Consider the following 21,103-nt stretch of genomic DNA (forward strand, 5'->3'; position numbering starts at 1 on the left):
ATAATTATAATACAATATAAATTGTACATATCATAGATAACACAGGTCGATAAAAAAAAAGTTTTTTTCTGGTGCCGAGCAAATAATTTGTTTTTTGTATAGCATTTCTCATTTTGATTTCAAATATGCAACGCTTTTTTTACCATCACGTCAAGTTGTAAAGATATTTAGGTTCAAATCTTAAGAATTTAGGGTAAAGTCCATAATATTGTCGAAAAAAAAGTTATCCAAAAGTATGTCAGCCTGGGTCTCAAAAGAAGCGTATTTTCAGAGATTTTAAAAATGTTATTCATTTGTAATAAAAATAAGTATTTTGTGTATTTTTGGTGAATAACATTCTGTTGACTTTTTTTTAAGAGTCTTTAGCATTTTTTCACATAATTTTTTTGTCAATAAATTTTAAGGAAAAATATTTATGTTTTCTAAAATCTCTATGAAAATACGCTTCTTTTGAGACCCAGGTTGACATACTTTTGGATAACTTTTTTTTCGACAATATTAGGGACTTTACCCTAAATACTTGAGATTTGAACCTAAATATCTTTACAACTTGACTCGATAGTAAAAAAAGAGTTGCATATTTGAAATCAAAATGAGAAATGCTATACAAAAAATAAATTGTTTGCTCGGCACCAGAAAAATATTTTTTTTTTGTTGACCTGTGTAATAATTAAACATAATTATAACATAAAATGTAGCAATAATAACACAAGAATAAATAAATATAATATAGATAAATGATAAATAAAGCAAAAATCAAACCACTTGTTTGTTAAAAAAATGCTATATCAAAGGAAACTTAAGTACTGAGAGAAGTTATAAAGAAGTACACTCCAACAACATATTTTTAAATTGAATTCTGTTGAGCAGTAAATAATCCGTGACGATGGGATATTTTTTTTTTAATTTTTTTATTAATGCAGGAATATACTGGTTCCATTGGGAAATACATTGTTGTTTTATGGAAAACTTACTATATTTAATTGTGTTGAAAAAGAAGAGTAGAGCTTACTATTTGCTGTATTCCTGGTGTGATGATTGTGGATTTCATTTGTTTTAATAAAAAAATTTAAAAAAGAGTTTGGTAGTTTATTTTGGAGAAAGTCAAACACAAAAAGACAACTGTAAAACTTTACAAGATCATGGAGTTTTAGGATTTTTAGTTCAGAAAATTTTTTTTGGATATCAGATTGGTGAGATATCTCATTGGTGAAAACGTCATTATTCTAATAGATGCCCATTGTAAACTAACAATGCCATTAAGTAAAAATTTTCTTTTTTGACCCCAAACAATACAACAATAGCAAAGGTGAGAAGAGAATAAAGAAGAATAAATCATTCAAAGAGTTTGGATAGGAACATAGTAATGAATTAGAGAAAGCATACTGTTAGCTCGTGTATGTTTTTTTTAAGATAATACAGGCTATTATACCAAGATAGGTTTCATCAAGATATACTCCAGGATACTTTATATATTTTGATCGAAAAAGTTTTTTTCCGTTAATTTTAATTTTAATATTATCAATAGTTTTTTGAGGGGAATGAAAAATGATGCATTCAGTTTTATTGACATTCAATGAAATACGATTACTATTTAACCAGTTATATAAGCGATAAAGATCTTGATTAACTTTTTTACAAAGGGTCGTAAGCGATTTGTTGTTATATAAAAGATTGGATTCATCAGCATGATGATGTACCTTAGAGTTTTTTAATGAACAAGATAAATCATTTATATATAATAAAAACAATAACAGTCCAAGAACGGAACCTTGTGGAACACCATACTTAATAACTTTATGTTTATTTAGCAATACCACGTATTCCGTAGTACTTTTTTATTAGAATGTTGTGATCAACCGTATCAAAAGCATTTTGAAGATCTATGAATACACCACAAGCAAAGGAACCACTGTCAATTGCACCACAAATCATTTCAGTAATGCTAATAAGACCATGAGAAGCGGAGTGATTTGAGCGAAACCCAAACTGTCGAATATGAAAACGAGCAGAATTATTCAAAAAGTTATAAATACGAGAATACATAAATTTTTTTAAAGGTTTGCTGACATTTGATAATAATGAAATTAGTCTGTAATTAATACATTCAAGTTTTGAGTCTTCTTTATGAATTGGGATAATAGAAGCAGTTTTTAAGATATCAGGGAATACACCAGTGATGAATGACAAATTACATAGTTCAGAAATTACAGGAGAGATATCATTTGCAAGCGTTTTAAAAATAGGCCTTGCCGAAGCCTTGCTGTCATTAAGAGAATGAATGATAGATAATATTTCGTTTTCGTCTTTAGGTTTTATGAATATTGATTTAAGATTAGGATTTTTAAGATATTTATTATCGTCAGTATTGGATGAGAGTCTTTTTCTGTAATTGTTCCAGAACTGAAACAAAGAATGAATTAAAAGGTTCCTAAATTTTAATGGGGTCATATACCATGGAGTTGTTAGAAGATAAGCAGGAAGGATATGAGTTAACTCTCGAACTAATTTTTAAAAGATTCCTAATACCATCCCATGTAGATTTCAAATTTTTGGCATTATCAGAGAAGAACTTAGGGTAATGGTTCTTTTTACTACGACGGGTGAGAGTAACAAGTAAGTTTCTATATGTTTTATAAGATTTTTCTAGACTGAGTTTGTTATTAGGATTCTTTGTTTTAAGAAATTTGTTAAATATTCTATTTCGTATTTTAATTGAAGTCAAGATTCCTAGTGTTATCCAAGTTTTGAGACCCTTGATAAGTAGCGGTTGCTGACTCTACTGCTGCTGGTACTGCTGACTCTGCTCTACTGCTACTGATTCATTAAGTCAATCATTGAGTCAATTTTTTTTTGGACTGTTTCAGTTTTAAAAAAATTCCTCTATTCAAAAAATAACTTTACTCCTTCATAAAATGCTAACTTTTTAAATGTTTGTTTACTCAAAATTTTTATGTGTTACAACTTTCGAGAATTTCGAAAACCATGTTTTCATGCAAGCAGCCATGATATCATGGCGCAATGATAGCGCACTTGCTTCAAACAAAAATGATCCGTGGTTCAAACCCCACCTCTGGGCAAGTTTTGCGACATCCTTTAGGAAGGTGGCGTGAACTTCCTATTAAATGCTAATCCACGGTGCTCTGTGATAAGACCGTAAGGACTTCTTGGGGTACCTAAATAAAAAAACAAAATAAAAAAATAAATTAAAAATGTTTTCTTTATAATGACTACAAATATATCAAAAAAACTTATGAAGCAATTTTTAGTTTCGAATACTTAACTGACCCATTAGAGTAACAACTCAGCAACTCTAATTGATAAAACTATAAATATTTTTAATAATGATATACATATAAAAAAATTTCAAAATAATTTTAAAGAAAAAATAATTTCAGAAAAAAATTGGCACCAAAAAAGTAATTAGTAAAAGGACTTATTACGAGTCCAAGTGCGAATATACAAATATAATGTTTCAAAATACACTCTGAGTTTACCGAGGGTTTTAAAATATCACATTAAAATATCAAATAGACTATTTAAAATTTTTTTTTAAATTGTATTAAAAAAATAATTGAATTGAAAACAACAAATAAATGAAAATGAAGCTTCAAATAGTTTAAACGGATGCGTGGTGATAAAATTTCCTTTTAAAGAGCTCTTTTTAGAGCTTCTATCTAGAAGTATATCCTGAACAACCGATGCGTGAATAATATACTGTGTCCTTGCAATTCTGTAAAGGTTTATTTTAATTTGTTTTGTTTTGTTAAATACTTGTTTACTTAAGTTTGGTTGGTCAATAGTTGTAGAAATGTCGTTCAACAGTTGTACAACAATAACGTTTTATAATGGAAACATTTTTTTGCGTAAGTTGCACAACCTAAAATCGGTTGTATTAAAAAGTATATGTTGCAAAACAAAGGTTTTAAAAATAGAATCAACTTAAGCGTTGTACAACAAAAATGCGCAACTGTTTTACAACATTTCCCCAACTATTGAAAACCAAGCTTTATTTAGGGTTCTGAAAAAAAAATGTCATTGTGGTTTTCTTTCAGATATCTTTATTAACTCCTGTATGCAAAACCAATAAATTAGATTATTGAACGCATTTAAATCCAATTAAAACTTTTGCACAATTTTAATGTTTGTGTTAGCAGTTTAAACAACAATAGTAAGATTTATAGTTTTAGATGTTTAAATTAAAAATTCATTGATAAACTTTTTGTTGGAAAAAAATTTGGGAAATTCTACTTTTATATTAATTTTATAATAATCTGAATAGTATTTTGATATTAATGATTGGAGCATTATAAACGAGAAATGATTGGAGCATTTGGAAGAATTTGCAACAGGATGTCGCCTAAGATGCATATCCTGACACTTTTAGTTTTTAAATAATTTTTTGCTTTTTAAAAATGTCGTGATCTTGACTTTACCCCTCCAAATCCTTAGGTTTAAAAAGTGACGAACAAGAAAAAAGTTCATGCACAACATTTTTGGGTACTTTAACTACCGCAAACAAAAACGATTTAAACAGAGTTGAGTAAAAGATATACTTTTTTATAAACGAAATATTTACGATCGCGCGGCTTCAATTTTACGAGAAATTGCGATCTCTCTATTACATATTTCAATTTCTTATCTACTAGATGCACTATTGTAGATACAATTTTATGTTCTTATTAACAACGCGAAAAAAAACAGTAGCGTTAACGAATATTAAAACATTTGTTTAAAGTTCTTTTTACAAGATTTGGTTCCTGATATTTCAGTTAATATTTTTAGAGTCAATTAATTTTTTTTTAAATATAAGCAATTAAAAATTCTTAAAATTTGTATTCGTAGGATTTATAACTGCATATAAATTTATGAGAGTCATTGATGCCCAATTTTAACATCACACGCCTTATTTTTTGTTGTTACTTATTTTAATATACTTTTTAACGTCATAGAATCGAACACCACACACATAATGTAAACACGATGTATTTATTCTTTTGAAACAATATTACATTTTTTATTTTTTTAATACAATTGGCGAGAATACGAAGACCTTCGAAATGATGAATTTAATATAAGCACCTGTATATGGTTATTGGGTCGTAGAAATAAAAATTTTAATTCATTTAAAACGAAAATTCTTGTAACTGATGAGGACCTATTCTTTTGGACGCTCATTCAACGACGCTACAATCTGCTTTTAGGATCACCTTTACCATATCTACTTGACAGGACGGCTCAATTAGTCACCTGTATGCAATCATTGAGTTGCAGAAAGATTTTTTGAAAATTTTCAACAGAAAATTCCTGTGTAACTGATGAAGACATTAAATAGTTAAAAGTGGTATTTTGCCATTAATTTGTCAAAAAAATTATATATTTTTGTGTACAGCATGGTTTAATTTGGTGAGAATAATATTCATAAGCAAACATCTTCAGGTATTTGTGACAGCGACAACTATGCCAAATATTGGCGCTGATTTTATTAATTGCTTAAATCTAGGCGTAATATGAAAAAAGCCGAAATTTTTAATTTATACTAAAATGTTTTCCTTTTGCTATGATCAAAAATGTTACAAACTTACGCAATTACGTCAACACCGCGACAAAACCAATTCACATATAAATTTAATTTTTAATAAACTACATTTAATAACGACTTGTTTCTTGAAACCAAGATCAAGTAAGTTGTTAGCAAGCATTTTAATCAGACAACAGCCTTTGTAACATTATTTATGAAACTGTATAATAAATTAATAGCTGAAAAAGAATGAAAAATATTTTAAAATTCCTTAACTAAATTTTGTTTAGAAAGCGAAGCTTGTTACTTTTAATTTTTTTCGACAGCCAATCTTTGAATGTGGGTTCTGTCTCCAGTCAACGGAGACAGAACCCACATTCAAATTCTTTTAAATGTGGTTGTCTTAAGAAAATAGATTGCCATAAGAATTAAAAAAAAGGTTTATCGTCTGCGTAGAAATCCTGCCTTATAGTAAACTTTCTTCTATTACACAAAGATATTTTTTAGAAGAAAATAGAAATAATGGCAGGATACCACCTTTATAAACTTAGCTCAACTCAGTATTTGCCACATATTTTTGATTTTTCATAAAATAATTTCGCAAACAATATGATAGATCGTTAATTGATCTGTTTGCCATTAGCATATTAAACCATAACTGAAAAATAACTTTATGATATCAACAATACGCAGGATTGATAGTCGTTCCTATTGTAATACTTGCGATGCTTTGCTTGGAAGGTATCAATTAACATTAAATAGTGAAGTGTTAACAAACAAGAAAAAGCATATTAAAATAAATAAATAAATTTTTTAGATTATAATCATCATTTATAATTATAGTTAAAATAAGAAAATTATTTACAAAAGTCGTTAAAAGTCAGGTAATTCAGTATTAGCTGACGAGAGCGTTTAAACAAATAAAAACGTTAACTTTTAAGTAAAGAATGCAAAAATGTATCGACTAACAAAAACTAGGCGTAAATGAAAGGTTGATGAACAGTAACATTAATAGAAATAACCGTATAGATTTTCATTTAACCCGGTGCATGCAAATCCAATATATAGGCATAAGCTAACATATAGTAGTGCATAACCGAAATTGTATTCGTTTTACGTAGGTGGCTTGAGATGTACTTTCATATGTTGAGGTTTGCCTTGTGTTAGCATGTCATTTAAGCCTGGTGCGTTAGCCTGTCATTTAAGTGAAGAAGTTCCTTTAATTTACAGCACTAAATCTGTTATGTAAGATAGTCGGCTCACCTCGTAGAATGTTTATCACAGTGAGTTCTGTGGCTTCGTATCTGCAGTAAGAATAAACTTTTGTTAAAGTTGATAATAATCATAACCCTACCTGAATTTACTTACCAACAAAAAAAGCTCTTTTCTGACATTCAATTGAAATATAAACAAGCTAAAGAAATGGTTAACAATATTACACTAATATTTAAGAGACAAATAGTTGGCAAGACGAACAAAAAAGAGCTTTTTTAATGCGTAAAAGAAAATCAATTAAGTTATAAAATATATTAAAAAAACTCATAACCTGCTAATAAGAAAAAATGACGTAGTAGTAAAAGTTGTCATCTTGTCTTCCAGCTGGTATTGCAATGTCTTTCAGTCAAGTTTCGTTTTCTTCGTGTGCATATTTTTTAAAATAAGAACTGCTACAATATTTTTTGGGGCATAAGTGCATTGTTTATATATTTCTTTTTAAGGGTGTGAAGTGTTTATAGTATAAAATATTTTCGAGTCATTTGTCAAAAAGTGATTAAATTATATTTTAAAGATAAAAAAAAAAAAAAAAAAAGTCTCAAGAGATATTTATTACACCATTTGGTTTACAAATAATATATTACTCTATACCATTGTCATAACTTTGGCATTGTTTCAGTTGGTGTGCGGCATTCTGTTTCAGAAGTGTCCGTTTTTGTGTAGTTTATAAAGCCAATATAAAGTCTTACCTAAACTAACGTCAATAAATTTTCAAACTCATGTCCTTGGGCGTTTTCTAGCAGTTTCGTTAGATTTTGGTGGCTCTGCTTGCAAAACTTTCAATTTTTTACCTAAAATTTCAGCACCATGAAGTGTTTGAATAGCAGCTTCTGCTGATTCAATACTAGAGTACTTTGCATAACCAAAGTTTTTATTTTTCAGCATGAAAACATCTATTAAATCTCCAAAACGTGAAAATATATCTTTTAGAATATGATCTGGAGGTGGTGAAGGCTGACACACAATAAACAAACGCTCTGCACAAGATTCTGCATCTGATATAGGTTTTGCTGATGGCAATGGTACAGTACAATACGGAATATTGTTAACTTGTAGATTTGATTGATGGGCTGATAATTCTATTTGACCATCTTCATCAGGAGCATAACGAACAACTAGCTTAGAACCTGGTGGGTATTCAAAGCTATTTAACTTTTCTTTAGCATATATAGCTGAACCGACAGAGTTATACACTATTACAGCTACACCTTTAGATTCTCCTGTTGAATAGTTCCGCTTTAAATCACATAACTCCATTCCAGGAATCAAATCAAATAAACGTGCTAACTGCTCTTGAGTAACATTTTGTGCAACTTGGACTTGAAGACGATTTCCAATTGCTGATGATCCCCTGTCAGAAAACATTGCACCGACATTGTTAAAAGATGATGGAATATCAGATCGACTGCTACAATTACTTAGGCCAAGAGAGAAATCTAAACCATTTCCAATACCTCCAATATTAACGGAAGCTAAGTTTTCGGAATGTGCCATGTCTCTTTTAAGTTTAGCAGACTTTGGTTCTGCCATAACAGCTCTAAATGTTTTGTCACAACTTTCAACAGCTAATGCTGCATTATAAGCATGTTTAAATTTTACATACCCAAATCCTTTTTTCTCTCCTGTTTTTCTGTCTTTGACAACTTGCACATATTCTATTTCTCCAAATTTGTCAAATGAATCTTGAAGATCTTTCTCATCCATCCCTTTTGGAATTACAACAAAAAGTCGAGTGAGTGCTGATTCATCATTAAAATCCTCTGTAGATTTTGATGATTTTGGTTGTGCAATAATGACCTAAATAAAAAGCTTCATTTAAATAATTTAGAAATTTTTATTTCTAAAATTAAAAAGAAAAAAATACACAGCATTTAGAGACCTGGAGCCAAGAGTCCATAGTTATAATAATGTATAAGTATTCTGAGTTTAAAAATAAAATGTTCCAGGACTCTAAAAGTCTTGTACTTTTTATACAAATTAGGAGCTTCAAGACTCTAGAGTCCAGGTAAAAATATGATTTCAATATAAATAGAACTAAAAAAATCTTAAAACTAGAACAAGTTTAACAATTTTAAAATTAATATTTAATAACATAACGAACAATTTTCAATTAGACACTTATTTGAAAATTTTAAATATTTAAAAGTTCAAATTCACACAAGAACTGATAAAGTTAAAGTTTAGCTTGAACTTTGTCTTACAGACTTGGAAGTTTATTACATGACATTTTTCTCATAAAGATTGTTTCACTCTAGGCTTTATACTTCTAAAAATATTTTTATGTAAATGTATATGTATATGTGTGTGTGTGTGTGCGTGTGTGTGTGTGCGTGTGTGTATATATATATATATATATATATATATATATATATATACATATATATATACATACACACACACACATATATATGTATATATGTTATGTATATATATGTATATATATATATATATATATATATATATATATATATATATGTATATATATATATAAAAGATAAGTAAAAAAGTTAAAAATAGTTAGTGAATTGAAATTTTATTATTTTACAAAAATAAAAATACTTATAAAAAACGGAGTATTCATTAATACTTTAGATACTATACCAATAGCAGCATAAAAATCACATATAGGCATATTTATTTAGAAACCTGTATTTGGAAGTTTCTGCACAGAAATAATTTTCAAACATGCAGAAACAAATGTTAAATAAAAAAGTTAGTGGAAAATTTCCATGGAAATACAACAAATACAGAAGCTAAACATTGTTGAGTTTTTATATTTTGCACTAGCTCTTTATTAAAATCTATTTGCACCTGATTGGATAACTTTTTCACATGAAATTTCTAAAAAAAATCTGAGTGGAGAATCAGATGTAAATGATCTATTAAAGCAAAAATGAATACTTTGTTTGAAAATTGTTAACTTAAAAATTAATTTTGGAAAAATTTACATTTTACAAACAAATTTAATTATTTACAAATTTTTAAAGTTTTAAAAAAAATTTATACAATACAAATTTTTAAAGTTTTTAAGGTTTTTCTAGGTGTTAAACCGCACATTTTAAAAACTTTTACAAATTTTTAAAATTTGTAAAAGTTTTTAAGATTTCACTTGATGACTATGAGAAAAATTTGACATTGTCAATAAGCTGAAGTTCAGTGTCAGAAGTTTTAGTGTATAAATTGGAAAACAACCAACTATGAAAACTATTTTAACGCAAACTTTTTAATGAGTAAATGAAAGCATTTTTCAGATCATAAATAGCATAACATTAGCAGCATAAGCCATTATGGGACTGATATGCAAACTAAATTTTTTTTTAACACCACTAAAACCCTAAACTATTGTAAAAGCCTCAAAAAAAGTTAGGGAAGTTAAACATGTAACATGGCATTTACAAAAAAAATAAAGATAGAATCTTGAGTTCTTGATGAATGCTATTGCGTTCTTGATGATTACACACAGTAGAAAAAGTGAAAATTACATCAAAAAAATTAAGAAATTAAATTTTTTAATAAAATAAAGTAACTTTTATGTACACAATGTACATAAACAATTCAAAATCACTTATTTAACATGTTTGCAGTGTTAAATTAGAACTAGAGGTGGATAGTTATCCGTGTTGAAATACATGGTGCTTTAGGATTCTTGAAAGTTGTAATAAGTGTTTCATATGAAAATGGATATAGACTGCAAAGAACCCAATGATACTGGAGTGTTGATCAAGTTCAGTCATTGATTTTTGTCAGATGTTAGTAGAACTTAAATTGCTAAAGATCATGAAAACTTGCTAGGAGAGTAAGAGAAAAGAAAAATACTATTACTTTGTTATAGAAATTAAATCAAGAAAAACTGAACACTTTTAAAAAGCTGTTTCATTAGCATGTCAAAAGCTTTGATAAAATGATTCAAAAAAATGTTTCATGCAGCTCTACAAGATGTTATAAATCGTATATATCTCCACAAGATGTTATACATAGATGAATGTAATGCCCTGCTGCTTTTTTTTATGCAAAAGCTAGATGATGCCTGTGATTTAAAATACTCAACTTGAGAAGTTAACTGCATTATTTTCTTGCAGAAAATTCTTTTTGTGGCTTAGGCAAGCAGCTAGGAAGTGACCGGGGCCCAGGCTAAAAATGAGACTTTTTGCTAACCCAACCTGGGCCCCGGCAAAATTATAAGATTTAGCAGGGGTTGATAGCTGGGGCTAGAAAAAAATTTACAATTCTTTATATATTATTACATTTTATGTATACTTTATATATACTTACATTTACTATTTATAAAACACTGGCATATATTTATATATATTTAAACTTTTTAAAATTTACTATCTACAAGATTGCAACCAATCACTATTAAGTTATGAGTTACTTTGAAATAGAGGATAGGTTAAAAAGCTATAAGGTGATAATGATGTTGGCAATGATGATGATCATGTTGATCATAATGTTTATACATGCATATATACAAAATATAACATGAATTTTGAAAAAATACATAAGGATTTTTAAAAGATTAAGCCCACAAACCCAGCCCCAGCTATATATTTTATTAAACCTGGTCCCAGCCCGTGTCAAATATCAACCCTGGTCGCTTATTACAAGCAGCTAAACTTGAATGTAATCTTTTTTCTGTGACAGCTTGGGGCTTGAAGTTGCTAGTAAACTTTAAGTCAAACTAAGCTCAGTTGTTTACTGTTAATATTTATCATTGTATTGTTGATATTCCTTTATTGATGGTAACACTCTAAAAGAGTTCTCTTCTTTACATCTTCTTGGATTATTCTTCACTACAAACCTCTCCTGAATCATATATCTAATCCATTGCAAAGTTATCATCTGCTAAAATTGCTACTTTTTATTAAGCTCGTGATTTTCTTATTTACGACTCTCATTCCTACCTTATAAAATTTACCTTTACAAAGCTCTTATAATTTCTCGTATGGAAAATTAGAGAAAAAGATGATGATTTTTCTAATGATGCTCTACATACACAAATACATCCAAAATGTAGTTGTACTATAAACTGCTGAGTTTCTATACCATCATCAAAGGTTGCTCTCTTTCTCTTTTCTAGACTTTTTTTTTTTTACAAGCTATCATTTCTTGTTCCATTAATAAAAAATGTGCACAACTTCTCATTAGGCAAAGTTGCATCCTATTTGTTTCATCTGCAAAAAACTTATCTTTATCTATTATCTTCTTTGAACATCAATGCTTAAGAACAGTCTCCTGTTGTGCTCTTCAATTCTATGCTTTCTGTTAACTCTTAACTAATTGGTGGTTGCTTGTAGCTTTGTTGGTGGTAAGCCAAAATAAACTAAAACCAATGGACTTTCTATGCGATAACCATACAACACACAGCACTACTCCAAACAACAAATGAACAAGTGATTCAGTTTCAATATTACCAGAGTTCTTATAATATTGGAATTTAGCTTTGTCAAGCATAAGCTATATTGTCTCTTTAACTTATTCAGAAAGCTATCATAGAGTCTGTAATTAGACCTCTGTAATGTAAGAAAAGCTTTCTATGTAAAAATAATGTTTTGAATGATGATTAATCAATGAAAAAAAATATCTGAAAACAGTATATATAAATATAATATATCTAAATCCGGCAAAAACGACATTCTTTAAAAATTAGAACATGTAAGCGAGTGATGTGAACAATTCTCCTTTTGAAACAAGCTAAACTTTAAATAAGATTATAATAATTTTATATATATATATATATATATATATATATATATATATATATATATATATATATATATATATATATATATATATATACATACACGTGTTTAAGAACCGGAGTGGCCAACAGATGGAAAAAATTAAAAAGCACTTCGTGAAAATTTTTAATAATAATGATCTTCATATATCTATCAGCTGTAATTTTAAAATTGTTAATTATCTGGACTTAACGTTAAATCTTAATGACAGTTCTTTCCAACCTTACTGCAAGCCTGGTAATTCCATCAGTTATATAAATGCTGCCTCTAACCACCCTCCTAGTATACTAAAAAGCCTTCCTCAAACTATAGAACTAAGATTGTCAACCAATTCTTCTAACGAAAATATTTTTAAACAATCCATCCCTCCTTATCAAGATGCATTATTTAAATCAGGTTTATCTGCAAATTCACCTACCATTCAAATAAAAAACAGATCCCATTCAAAAATCACAAGCGAAACATAATTTGGTACAACCCACCTTTCAGTACCAATGTTGCAACAAAAATAGGAAGTCGTTTTTTGAACATGGTAGACCTGCACTTTCCGGTTGGCCACAAACTTCGTAAGATATTTAATCGAAATACCATTAAAATAAGCTACTCATGTATGCCAAACATTAAGTCCATCATTAATTCGCACAATCACAGGATATTATATAGCCAAGGTAAAGATGAGGGAAAAACAATCAGTGCTTGTCGAAGAACATCGTTTATCAAGCGACCGTGTCGTCAAATGAACCTGACTACAAAGAAAAAGTATATTTTGGCTTATGTGAAACTCCATTTAAATTTCGGTATGCTAACCATCTAAAATCTTTTAACATTAATAAATATAAAAATGATACCGAATTGTCTAAAGAAATTTGGGACATAAAAGTCAAAATGTTTACACCCTTAATTAAGTGGAAAATTGTAAAACGTTGCAATCCTTATAACACTTCGTCAAAAATTTGCAATCTTTGTTTATACGAAAAATTCCTTATTTTAACATTTAAAGGTGATAACTTGTTAAATAAACGAAATGAGTTGATTTCAAAATACAGACACAAGAATAAATTCCTCTTATCTTTTTTTGACACCGGTGATTAGCTGATATTTTGTTTTTTCTTAGCGACGTTAAGATCCCACTACACAGTATTTTGTAATTTTAGCGGTTTTTTTTGTTTTTGAATTTGTATTCAATGGCTGATGATTGCCGTATAGGCATGAAACTTAAAGTACCATAGAAAAAGTTGTTTTTTCTTCGTTAATATATATATATATACATATATATACATATATATATATATACATATATATATATATATATATACATATATATATACATATATATACATATATATATACATATATATATACATATATATATATACATTAGGGATATGACTTTTTTGCAACCTACTAGGCCTGTATCGTAATTCAATGAACTTTTATGTAAAAAGAACGAATAGATGTTTCATTTTGACATATTTTGAAAAAAGGTCACCCCAAAACCAAAAAATCGAATTTTCAATAGGTACACTTTTGTACAGTAAATGAATATTAAAGGCTGAAGATGCTGTAAGAGTCATACTCCTGTTGTTATTTTATTTATTTATGCAACATGTACTGTGATATAACAAAAAACATTATGTGATATATAATTATACAAGTATTACAAAATTAACAGTATCAAAGCGTCTAGTACAACAATATACATAACTGTCTGTGTCTATAGGCCTACTGTGTTTAGTACATGGGTCACATGATGCTCACGTCTCATAAAGAGTCTAGCGCTTATTACTTAGAATGAATCGAAGTTGCAGTTTGTCTTTCTTTCTGCAGGAAGCATACAGGTCTTGCATCACCTTGATTGCACGTTCAGCTATCTGATTACTTCGTGGTATGTCGATGACGGATGGCTCTTTCTTCCAGTGATTTTTGAATGACTGCAATGCCTTTTTGTAAGGCTTCAATACATCAGATAAATTCTTGAAGTCATTGTCATTGTACTTTTGACTACTAAACCAATGTTCTGCCCACTCATATGAAATGAACCTGCAAACCTTCTCCAAATTCTTTCTCGCTTCAGGCATAAGAATGAACGCCAGAATGGCGAGAATGGCTCTTGAGTTCCATCTGGCATTGCTCATATTAGGAATGTTCTGAAAGTGAATCAGAGGGAAGTTTCTTTGTTCTTCATAGAACCTAAACACTCTTGTTAAATGGTACAAAAACTTCATATCGTCTCTCTACCCTGATTTATCAAGAATTTCTACAGTTCCATTCACAAACTTATCCTTCAGTTCATCATACTTATTCAACAGTTCAGACACAAATGGGTATTCAATGTTTGGTATCACCCCCAAGTTCTTCGTCCATCACCAGACGGAGAATCCTGTCTAGTACGTGATGCTGACAACCGATAAATTGTGGTATTGTGACACCCTTTAATTTAAACATACGTTGCAACTTCACAACAACTCCATTTCTCTTCCCAGTATTGATGTTTGTTGTATCAGTAATGATCATCTTAATTGAATTCCACAAATTGTATTCATCAATAAGTTTGGCAATTTTTTCAGCAACAGTTTCAGCCTTGCCATCTTTTAAACGCAGTGCATCAAGTTTCACGTCAGTTCTTTCATTCTGAAGTACAACTACCTGATATTCCTTATCATCTATTCGTTTGCCGTCAAAGTGTAAGGACCACTGTTCCATTTTAAGTTGTTGTATCATTTCTTTTTTTAATTTACCTGCCTCTTTGAATATGGACTTGTAAATTGCTGATTGACTTGGAGTTGGAATATCAATACCTTGTTGTGATAATACATTGCATATTTTAGCAGCTTTCTTTGTGGAAACTCCACTTGATGTAACCATACTTACAGCAAATTTACTTTTGTAGTGCTTTCTAGTTTTTTTCTGAGTGTCCTCATCATCGTCTTTATCACCGTCGTCGTCTTCATCATCTTCACTCTTACTTTTGCAGTTTTCAGATTCAGTACCACTGTCTGTGGTAGACAGGACTTGTGATGTGGAAGGTATTGCTGTTCCAGACTGGACTTTCCTTCTCTTGGAAGGGTGAATGGTTTCTTTACTTACCACTTGTCCTGTTGAGTACCCCACCTGTCCTTTACTTTCTTTTTGTAGGTGGTATAGACGTTTATCTTCCGAGGATAACCATATAATATTGTTACGACTTTACGGATAGCTGAGCGTAAATATCCGTTTAATAAAGTCGTTTAATTAATAAAATACTTTAACTGTATAGTAATCCAATTATAGTTCGATAATCCAGTCAATGTTGATAACAGTTCGATAATCCAGTCCGTATCCTAACGATAATGCTACAACTACTTATACTTCATACACTTACAGCGTCTTTAGTTCGCTACAGTAGTTCCTTATTAGCTCAGTTACACGCAGAGTACTTCATAGAACTATTCACATTATCAACACTGAGCTCTGACAGCAGCTCGCTTATATAATTATTTAGAGCTTCCAGAATGTTCTACTAAGTTCTATAATCTTCTACAGTCTGTTACAGTCGTCTATATCACCGTGGTAACACAATGACGTCATCACATGACAATTCCAAGTATTTGCCGGCACACGGCCGTTTCGTTGCCATGGTAACGTGTGGCGTTATATTTATAAATTCATAACAAAATAATGAAATAAATAGAATTAAGCTGAGAATTAAGCTTAAGATTAAAACATCGGTCAAAAATGAATGTATAAAAATGGTAAATCAAATTTTTATTTTGGGGGTGACCTTTTTTTGTTGCAGAAAGCTATTTGGGCCTTTTTTCATGATTTTAGGTAAAAGTTCATCGATTTATGATACAGGAAACATTTTATTTGAAAAAAAATTAAAAAGTCATATCCCTAATATACATATATATATATATTTATATATATATATAATATATATGGGGCTTGTGATGAAGCAGGCATGATTGCGCCGTGCTGGTGAAACACGCCTGTAAACGGTATTTTTAAACCTTCTAGGCGCAATAAACAACGCTCGCTCAGCTTATAACAAGAGTATAAAATCACGCTTGTTCAAAAGTTTGGGACGGAAAAAATAATAAGCTTTTATATGGTTTTTTTATAAAATATTTGTAATTAAATTTTTTAGGTAATGATAACACTTGTTGATTTAGCAGTAAAACTCCGTCTTCCCTATACTTATATCCTTATACAAAGTACTTATATAAAATATAAGCATTTTTTTATATTATAATAAGCACTCATTTTTTGCATGTTTCTGTTTTGCTGTTTTGGCGGCATATTTCCGTTTTGCACTAACATAAAGAATGAACAGTTTGAAGTTGTTACACTTAATTTTAATAATGGAATATTAACTATTTTAACCAAGTGCGCGTGGAAACACAACATGAATATAAAAATGTGCAAATGAAATGGGAATAGAAAATTAGGAAATAACTGTAAGAATGTTAAAGCTTTCAATAAATCCTTTCTTAATTCATTATTCCAAAAAATTGATAAAAGTACAGTTAATAAAAATTAACTAAGTTTTAAACTGCTAGAAACTAGCGGTTCAACTGCTTAATAAAGGTGTTTCATAAAAAACTTGACAAGGTTCATGAAACGGTGTCACCTAACACCATGAGTTAACTCGACACAGTGATCACAAAAAGCATCCAAATGATTCTGGCTGAGTGTGATTTGGATAGATATAGAAATTTACAAAGAATTTCGATATATTGCAAAATCATCTTGCTCAATTTTAAATCTAATTTTTCAAATACTGGATTACCATTTGATTTAGCATCTAATTTAGCCTTTCCAAAGTACTTTAGCATTATGACAACAATTTATACGATTTAAATTGCCATTTTTCTACATTGCAATTATGGTGGTGGTCCTGATATTAAAAACAAAGTCATTTAAACCACCAGGCCCAAATGGGATACATCCCAGAATATTACAAGAAACTTATGATCAAACCTCCAAACATCTTTCTATTATTTATACTAAGGTCCTTCAGACTAGTATATGGCCACAAACCTGGAAGGATGCAAATATTATACAAATTTTCAAAAAAAAAAGGAGACAAGCAACTAGTTACAAACTATAGACCCATTTGTTATGCATGCACCATAGTCAAAATATTTGAAAAAATAATACAAAAACAAATTTTTACTCATCTGTTAAAAAATTATCTGCTGACTCCAAGTAAACATGGTTTTTATCCAGGGCGCTCTTGTGAAACAAATCTTCTTACTGTTATTATTATCAATGCATGGAAATTCAACTTAGATAAATGTCTACCTGTCAATAATGTTTACCTTGATTTTGAAAATTCATTCACACCTCGTACTTCAAAATGATATTGATATTTTGGTTGACTGGGCAACTAAATAGGGGATGTAACTTAATATAGAAAAGTGTTCAGTTCTACACCTAGGGTACAAAAACAAACATCATGTCTATACTACAGGCCTTGTTACAAGATTTCACTGCGTAGCGAAAACGCGTAACGCATTTTTAAGTAACTCAACTCAGCAAATATATTTTGCATCGTTAGAAGTTATATTGCGTCACTAGCGTCTTTACAAGTACTGCATTGTAATTAAAGTTATTTTATTAACGCGTTAAAAATCATACAAAAAGTTTTTTTTTTCTCACTATAACAAAAGTTACAAATAAAATCAAAGTTCTTATTAAAAAAATCATTTTTATTATTTTTTTCAATTATAAACTAAATTTTATTTTGAAAAAAATATTTTTTTTCATGAAACGTAAAATATTTGTTTATTTTCTTATGATTTTACATTTGGTTTTTGGTTATTTTATCAATTGTTAATAAATTTTTTCTTATTTAATTTGTGAACTCTTTTTAATAATGTTTTTAAACAATAGAGTTTTTTTTTGTTATTTATCAGTTACCGATAACATATTCGTGATCATAATTTATTTTCATAAATTAAATGAACGTCATTAAAACTTTACGTTATTGAATTAACAATAAACAAAATATGTTATTAATAAAATTTTTACATCAAAATAAATCGTGTATTTTTTAAACTATTATGACTAAAAATAATTTTTATATTTATACAAAAAAATCTATTAGTTTACAATTGCGGTTAAATGCTTTTACTGACGACTTTATTTCTTCTGAATAAACGTCACGTTAACGATAATCAAAAGATAATTTAAATATTCTAAAAGATATAAGTTTTTGCGTAGCGCAAAACTGCTGAGCGCGTAGGCAAATCGCCTTTTCGCAAGCAAAATGCGAGCTGTGTAACGCTTCTTAACAAAGCCTGATACTATGTACAATCAGACGAAGAAGACCAAGATTGACATCAAAATACATATAGATAGTAACTTACTATTCTCCAAACATACCTCCATACAAGTTAATAAAGCAATGTGAATGTTATTTCTAATAAAAAGATCCTTCTCTAATCTAAACTTATTGTTTTAAAAGACTATTTTTTCACCACTAGTTTGACCATATTTAGAATATTTTGGATTTGTATATAACCCTCATCATCGACAAGTTGATAATATACTCAGAAGTGCATCTAGTTCATGGATTACACAATCTTACATATCACCAAAGACTGTTAAAAGTGATTATGGCAATCATTAGACACAGACTAATCCAGAGAGATTTAATAAATGTCTATAAATGGCTAAACAATTGCTACTATTGTTAAACGATCTTTCCAAAAACAATTATGAACTCTATTACAAAAGGACATTTATTTAAACTAGAAAAACCCTATTTCCTTGTGGCTTCTAGTCAAAACTTTTTAGCTTTATTAGTAGTCAACTCCCTCCCAGATGACATTGTAATTGTGTCATTCTTGAGCAATTTTAAAAACAAACTAGACAATTACCTAAAAGAAGAAAAATTAGTTTACGATTAAAGATCAGAAAATATAACATATATATTTGCATGACAGGTTGACAAGCATTTATGCCTATACAAATCCAATTTCAAAACCTTATAAAATAATAATAGTAATAAAGATTAGTCTATTGCAGGGGGTTCACTATAACTACTGAGTGATGGATTTTCAGGAATAAGGATTTTTTTATATCTGCCATTTTCCACATATTTGAAAGGAATTTCTAACTTTAGAGTAGTTATTATATAATATTTATAATAAACTTTTAGAAATTTTTAAAAATAATAAAATTTATTATATTTTAAAAAAATTGTCCAAGAGTTAATATTTTAACTTGTTTAATTGCCTAATTATTATATTTTATTATTTCTGAATTTATTTATTATAGTTTTTTTATATTTATTCTCTTACATCATTTTTTTTCGTTTTTTCAGGAAAAAAAAAAAAGTTAAAATGAGCAGAATATCTTAGTATATGCTATAATATGTTAAAAATAATAATTTACCTTTAAAGGTTTTGCATCATCATATTCTGAAAGTTTTTTTCCGTCCATTTTTTCTACAGCTAAACATGCTTCTGACATTTTTGAAAATTTGATATAAGCAACACCTCTATTTTCTTTAGTTTGCTTGTCTTTAACTACCCAAACATCTTCAACAGTTCCAAACTCTTCAAATGTTTTCCTCAAATCTTCACCAGTATGTGATTTACTGCATACAACAAATACACGAGAAAATGGTGGTTTATCATGATCAATTTGATTACTAGACCCTTTATCTCGGGACATTGAATCATGTCTTTCACGTCTTTGATCCCCGTTTCTTGATTTTTCTCTATCATTTGATCTATTTGATTTATCAGAAGACTTATCATGTTCAAATTTATTTAAATGAGAGCTGCTCATGCTTTGTTGGCTTGAAGCAATATGTTGCTGTGGCATTTGAAAATTATATGAAGAATAATAATCTTGCATTACTACTGGAAAACTACTATTAGCTGTAGGAATAGCCATCATAATTTTTTAACTACTTTGCTTGTAAATAATTATTGAATAAATAAATTGTATTAAAAATTTCAGTAAATTTCAATTTATATATCATATAGTTTAGCAAAGTATAGAAACATAATTTACTGAAAAGCTGTAAACTATTTTTCTTTAATTTTATTTAAGACTGCACAAATCACCATCAACTATATGCTTAACTTGGTAGTTTGGCAAATTTTATACTTTAGTTAATTTTGAGACAACAAAAAAACAAACAACCAGCGTAACAAATTATATATGTCAAAAATAAAAAACAAATAACATTTCTATCATACTACGAGACACTTTCGCCGTCAAAGTTAATTACTACTACGAAACCATTCGTCAAGCTTTAACTCTAAAGTTCCTTTCAAAACTGAGTTTAGGGGTTACTTTTTTTAGCAGTAAAACTTAGTTTGTAATATTTTTGAAATTAAAAAAAAATCATTTCTTATAAACAAAATAAAAAAATAATTTATATTTAATATAATATAATTTTAATTTAACTCAGTGTTTCTCTAGTTATATATTACTTCAAGACAAGTAACATTTTTGTTATTAGTCCAATGACACCCTGAATTTATTCTTTGTTGTATTCACATATAATCGTCTTTCATACGCAATATTTAAAACGAATAAAATATTAAATGTAAAATATATTCGTATA

At 28.9% G+C, this 21,103-nt stretch overlaps 1 protein-coding gene across 2 annotated transcripts; it reads right to left on the bottom strand.

The window, feature by feature from the left end:
* Positions 1–6,312: 6,312 nt before the first annotated feature.
* Positions 6,313–20,780, bottom strand: LOC100214873 (RNA-binding protein 45). 2 transcript variants are annotated; one of them, XM_065809828.1, is made up of 3 exons: positions 19,918–20,780; positions 7,486–8,593; positions 6,313–6,825 (listed from the first exon to the last, which is right to left on the bottom strand). In XM_065809828.1, exons 1-2 carry the CDS (start codon positions 20,425–20,427, stop codon positions 7,514–7,516), a joined length of 1,590 nt encoding a protein of 529 aa, XP_065665900.1. In that variant the 5' UTR covers positions 20,428–20,780; the 3' UTR covers positions 6,313–6,825; positions 7,486–7,513. The 2 variants fall into 2 exon arrangements, with proteins under 2 accessions (XP_065665900.1, XP_065665901.1); XM_065809829.1 differs by having other exon boundaries at positions 6,313–6,935; positions 19,918–20,770.
* Between the last annotated feature and the right edge of the window lie 323 nt (positions 20,781–21,103).

The sequence above is a fragment of the Hydra vulgaris genome, chromosome 11, assembly GCF_038396675.1.
Source record: "Hydra vulgaris chromosome 11, alternate assembly HydraT2T_AEP".
NCBI classification, from domain to species: Eukaryota; Metazoa; Cnidaria; class Hydrozoa; order Anthoathecata; family Hydridae; genus Hydra; species Hydra vulgaris.

Bases quoted from the DNA above. Each gene is read 5' to 3' on its own strand.
- LOC100214873 (XM_065809828.1), bottom strand. From the start codon at position 20,427: ATGATGGCTATTCCTACAGCTAATAGTAGTTTTCCAGTAGTAATGCAA. The intron at 8,594-19,917 runs GTAAATTATTAT...CTTTTTATTTAG, and splicing joins ATGATGCAAAACCTTTAAAG to GTCATTATTGCACAACCAAA.